Source organism: Pristiophorus japonicus, chromosome 9 (genome assembly GCF_044704955.1).
Source record: "Pristiophorus japonicus isolate sPriJap1 chromosome 9, sPriJap1.hap1, whole genome shotgun sequence".
In the NCBI taxonomy this organism is placed as follows: Eukaryota; Metazoa; Chordata; class Chondrichthyes; family Pristiophoridae; genus Pristiophorus; species Pristiophorus japonicus.
In genome coordinates, this window is record NC_091985.1 from 184122943 (window position 1) to 184128942 (window position 6000).

General features: G+C 52.7%; 1 protein-coding gene across 1 annotated transcript in view; it reads left to right on the forward strand.

Annotated features, from left to right (window-relative positions):
• Positions 1-5771, forward strand: part of LOC139273990 (neoverrucotoxin subunit beta-like) — a 106463-nt gene extending 100692 nt beyond the window's left edge. Inside the window, 2 exon segments of the mRNA XM_070891055.1 lie at positions 4787-5107; positions 5110-5771. Coding sequence (XP_070747156.1) covers positions 4787-5107; positions 5110-5771 — 983 coding nt within the window.
• Positions 5772-6000: the final 229 nt, after the last annotated feature.

The following is a 6000-nucleotide window of genomic DNA, read 5'->3' on the forward strand; positions in this document are numbered from 1 at the left end:
TCAGTACTGCCCCTCCGACAGTGTAGCGCTCCCTCAGTACTGTCCCTCCCACAGTGCGGCACTCCCTCAGTACTATCTGTCCCACAGTGCGGCACTCCCTCAGTAGTGTCCCTCCGACAGTGCGGCGCTGCCTCAGTACTACACCTCCCACAGTGCGGCACTCCCTCAGTACTGTCCATCTGACAGTGCAGTGCTCCCTCAGTACTGTCCCTCCGATAGTGCAGCACTCCTTCAGTACTGCCCCTCCCACAATGAAACATTCCCTCAGCACTGCCCATTCAACAGTTCAGCGCTTTCTCAGTACTGCCCCTCCGAAAGTGCAGCCCTCCATCAGTACTGCCCCTCTTACAATGCAGCATTCCCTCAGCACTGCCCCTCCAGCGCTACAGCGCTCCCTCAGGACTGCCACTCCGTCATTACAGCGCTTCCTCAGTACTGCCCCTCCACCACTGCAGCACTCTCTCAGTCCTACCCCTTCGGCAGTGCGGTGCTCCCTCAGTATTAACCCTCTGACATTGCAGCGCTCCCTCAGTACTGTCCCTCCGACAGTGTGGCGCTCATTCAGTACTTTACCTCTGACAGTGCAGTACTCTCTCAGTACTGCCCCTTTGATAGTAAGGTGCAGTAATTCTGCTATAACATTGCTGCGTTTCTTTCAGTTCTGACCCTGCGATAGTGCAACGCTCTCTCAGTATTGCTCCTCAAACTGTGCAGCACAGCCTCACTACTGCCCCTCGGACAGTGCAGCACTCTCTCAGTACTGCCCCTACGACAGTGCAGCACTGCCTCGGTACTGCCACTCCGGCATTGCAGAATGCTCTCAGTACTGCCCCTCCGACCATGCAGCGCTCCCTCAGTACTGCCCTTCCGACAGTGCAGGACTCCCTCAGCACTGCCCCTCTAACAGTGCTGCGCTCTCTCTGTAATGCCCCTCTGACAATGCAGCACTCACTCACTGCTGCCCATCTGATGGTAAGGTACACCCTCAATACTTCCGCTCGAACATTGCCGCGTTTTTCTCAGTACTGACCCTGTGATAGTGACACTCTCCCTCATTATTTCTCCTTCAACTGTGCAGCGCTCCCTCAGTACTGCCGCTCCGACAGTGCGGCACTCTTTCAGTACCACCCCTCCGATAGTGCAGCGCTTCCTCAGTACTGCCACTCCGGCAGTGCAGTGCTCCTTCAGTACTGCTCCTCCCACAATGCAGCACTCCCTCAGTGCTGCACCTCCGACAATGCAGCACTCCCTTGGTGCTTCCCCTCCGACAATGCAGCACTCCCTCAGAACTGCCACTCCGACAGTGCAGCATTCCCTCTATACCGCCCCTCCGACAGTGCGGCACAAGCTCAGTACTGCCCCTCCGACAGTGCAATGCTCCTTCAGTACTGCCCCTCCGACAGTGCTGCGCTCCCTCAGTACTGCCCCTCTGACAGCGTAGCGATCCCTCAATACTGCCCCCCGACAGTGCAATGCTCCCTCTTGAACGTATAAAGGAGTGTGCCTTTACCCTATGTTACAATATTCGTTACTCCTGGAATTATAGACACATATACACAGTACTGAAATATCCATGAAGCCATTTATTTGCGTAATAAAGTTAATTCTCACACAGGCCACCATTATATTCAGCACAACATATACAAAGTAAATACGTAAAGACTTCCTATTGATGCTCCCCAGACTCAGGTGCTGTTCAGGCCTCTTTCTCCGGGGTAACCTCATCCGAGTGACCAAACTAAGGGCTCCTTTTGACTGCAATCTGTATTACCTCTTCCATAACTCATATTTAAGCCAGAATTCGTGGGGCCACAACCAAATGTTGCAATCTGTTTGATCAGTGGCCCTGCAGTGAGAAGAATGTTTGTTTTACAGAACTCTCAGCACATTCTCAACCTGTCCCCCGCCCCTAACCACCGCGCCCACGCCCCTCCCACAGCCGTTATCAGGGGTGTGCTCTTATCTCGTTTAGATTTTATGATTAAAACATAGAAACATAGAAAATAGGTGCAGGAGTATGGCATTCGGTCCTTCGAGCGTGCACCACCATTCAATATGATCATGGCTGAGCATTCACCTCAGTACCCCTTTCCTGCTTTCTCTTCATACCCCTTGCTCCCTTTAGCCGTCAGGGCCATATCCAAATCCCTCTTGAATGTATCTAACGAACTGGCATCAACAACTCTCTGCAGAAGAGAATTCCACAGGTCCATAACTCTCTGAGTGAAGAGGTTTCTCCTCCTCTCGATCCTAATGGCTTACCTCTTATCGTTAGTCTGTGACCCCTGGTTCTGGACTTCCCCAACATCGCGAACATTCTTCCTGCATCTAAACTGTCCAGTCCCGTCAGAATTTTCTGTGTTTCTATGAGATCCCCTCTCATTCTTCTAAACTCCAGTGAATACCGCCCCAGTCGATCCAGTCTCTACTCATATGTCAGTCCCACCATCCCGGGAATCAGTCTGGTGAACCTTCACTGCACTCCCTCAATAGCAAGAACGTCCTTCCTCAGATTAGGAGACAAAAACTGATCACAATATTCCAGGTGAGGCCGCATCAAGGCCCTGTACAGCTGCAGCAAGACCTCCCGGCTCCTATACTCAAATCCCCGAGCTATGAAGGCCAACATATAATGTGCCTTCTTCACTGCCTCCTGTACCTACATGTCAACCTTCAATGACTGATGAACCATGACACCCAGGTCTCGTTGCACCTCTCCTTTTCCTAATCTGCCGCCATTCAGGTAATATTCTGCCTTCATGTTTTTGCCACCAAAGCGACCTCACATTTATTCACATTATTCTGCATCTGCCATGCATTTGCCCGCTCACCTAACCTGTCCAATTCACCCTGCAGCCTCTGAGCATCCGCCTCACAGATCACACTGCCACCCAACTTAGTGTCATCTGCAAACTTGGAGATTTTACTCTCAATTCCTTCATCGAAATCATTAATGTATATTGTAAAGAGCTGGGGTCCCAGCACTGAGCCCTGCGGCACCCCACTAGTCACTGCCTGCCATTCTGAAAAGGACCCGTTTATCACGACTGTCTGTTTCCTGGCTGGCAACTAGTTCTCTATCCACGTCAGTATATTACCCCCAATACCATGTGCTTTAATTTTGCACACCAATCTCTTGTGTGGGACCTTGTCAAAAACCTTTTGAAAGTCCAAATACACCATATCCACTGGAGGGTATTCATCTTTTACTTTTCTAAACACTTTGTGTAAGGCCGAGGTGATTTTAGCAGCCATCTCTCAGTTTCCCAATGTTATAATGACAATAGCCTTCTTACACACTATACTGCCCCTCCGACAGTGCAGCACTCCCTCACTACTGCCCCTCCGACAGAGCGGCACTCCCTCAGTACTGCCCCTCCGACAGTGCAGCGCTCCCTCAGTACTGCCCCTCCAACAGTGCGGCACTCCCTCATTACTGCCCCTCCGATAGTGCGGTGCTTCCTCAGTACTGCCCCTCCAACACTGCATCACTCCCTCACTACCGCCGCCTGACAATGCAGCACTCCCTCAGGACTGCCCCTCCGACACTACAGCGCTCCCTCAGCACTACATCTCCGACAGTACGGTGCTCCCTCAGTACTGCCCCTCCGATAGTGCGGCACTCCCTCAGTACTGCCACTCCGACAGTGCAGTGCTCCCTCAGTACTGTCCCTCCGACAGTGCAGCACTCCCTCAGTACTGCCCCTCCGACAGTGTGGCATTCCCTTAGTACTGTCCCTCCGACAGTGCTGTGTCCCTCAGTACTGCCCCTCCGACAGTGTGGCACTAACTCAGTACTGCCCCTCCCACAGTGTGGCACTCCCCCAGTACTGCCCCTCAGACAGTTCGCTACTCCCTCAGTAATGCCCCTCTGACAATGCAGTACTCTCTCAGTACTTCCCATCTGATAGTAAGATGCACCCTCAGTACTTCCGCTCGAACATTACCGCGTTTGTTTCGGTACTGTCCCTGCGATAGTGACACAATACCTCAGTATTGCTCCTCCAACTGTGCAGCACAGCCCTACGACTACCCCTCGGACAGTGCTGCGCTCCCTCAATACCACCCCTCCGACAGCACAACACGCCCTCAGTACTGCCGCTCCGACTATGCAGTGTCCCTCAGTACTGTCCCTCGACAGTGCAGCACTCCCTCAGTACTGCCATTCCGACAGTGCAGTGTCCCTCAGTACTCCCCCTCCGACAGTGCGGCGCTCCCTCAGTACTGCCCCTGTGATAGTACAGGACTCTCTCAGTACTGCCCCTCCTACAGTGCAGTGTTCCTCAGTACTGCCCCTTCGACAGTGCAGCACTCCCGCAGTACTGTCCCTCCGACAGTGCGGCACTCCCTCAGTACTGCCCCTCCCACAGTGCGGCACTCCCTCAGTACTGCCCCTCCGACAGTTCAGTGTCCCCCAGTACTGTCTCTCCGACAGTGCAGCGATCCTCAATACTGCCCCTCCCACTGTCCTGCGCTCTTTCCTTACTGTCCCTCCGACAGTGCAGCGCTCCCTCAGTACTGCCCCTCCGACAGTGCGGCACTCCCTCAGTATTGCCTCTCCGACAGTGCGGCACGCCCTCAGTACTGCCCCTCCAACAGTGCGGCACGCCCTCAGTACAGTCCCTCCGACAATCCTGCGTTCTTTCAGTATCGCCCCTCCGACAATGCAGCGCTCCCTCAGTATTGCCCCTCTGACAGCGCAGCGTTCCCTCAGTATTGCCCTTCCCACTGTCCTGCGCTCTTTCAGTATTGCCTTTTATTCTAGCTGTTCATTCTATCCTTGCAGGTGTTACTTTATGGGACTTGGATGCACTCCGAAAGAATGTTGACATCCAGTCAAAACCCAATACAGACTTCAACATCATTTGCTCTGACTCCATTGAGTACAAAACGTCCTCTTTGGATGTGCAAGCCTCACTCAAGGCCAGCTTTCTGGGGGGACTTGTGGAGGTGAGCGGCTCGGCCAAATATCTGAATGACACCAAGACATCGAAGCAGCAAGACCGGGTCACCCTCAACTACCGAGCCACCACCAGATTCGAGCAGCTGACCATAAGCCAACTGGGTCCCAACAATATCTCCTACCCATCGGTCTTTGACCAGGGCACGGCACTCACGTTGTCACGGCCGTATTATATGGCGCTCAGGCATTCTTCGTCTTTGACCGGCAATATAATTCCAGCGACAATAAGCAAGACATTGAGGGCAACCTGCAGGTGATGGTTAACAAGATTCCAAACTGCGAAATCGAGGGAAAGGGCTCTGTGAAGATATCAGATACTGAGAAGCAAGTTGTGGAGAAATTCAGCTGCACATTTCATGGAGACTTCTTACTAGATAAAAATCCGGTGAGCTACCAAGACGCCCTTCAAGTCTATTCCACTCTCCCCAAGTTGCTGGGCAATAATGGAGAGAAGGCAGTGCCCTTGAGCGTCTGGCTGTACCCTTTGAGTTTGCTGAACTCGAAAGCTGCCCAGATTGTGCGGGACATCAGTATCGGGCTGGTCAATCGCTGCCAGCTGGTCTTGGACCAGTTCCGTGACCTAAAAATGAGCTGCAATGCTCTGATCAATCACCCAGCTGCCAGACAATTCCCCGAGTTAAAGGCCAAGGTCCAAACCTTCAAGGAGATGTGCCTGGAATATCAGATGATTTTTCAGAAAGATCTGGCGGAAATTCTGCCGTCCATCCGTGGAACGGGGCAAGAGGAAAGCGGGCTGGTGGATATTTTGAACGGAAAGAGCGATCTCCATTCAGAAACTCCTCGCTGAACTCTTGGGTGTTGAGGAAAGAGAAGGAAATGAACACAGTGAGCGAGTACCTGGAGATTTTGGCAGGAGTGGACTTTCTGACAAACAGCCAGTTGGACATGGTCTTGCTGCAGCCAAAGATTGAACAAGTTGTCTGTTTCACCTTCACCTAATTGTGGGACCCAGATGCTTGTCTGCAGGAACTGTCTAGTTACCTCAGGGCCCCACAGTCTTTACAGGAACCAGGCGG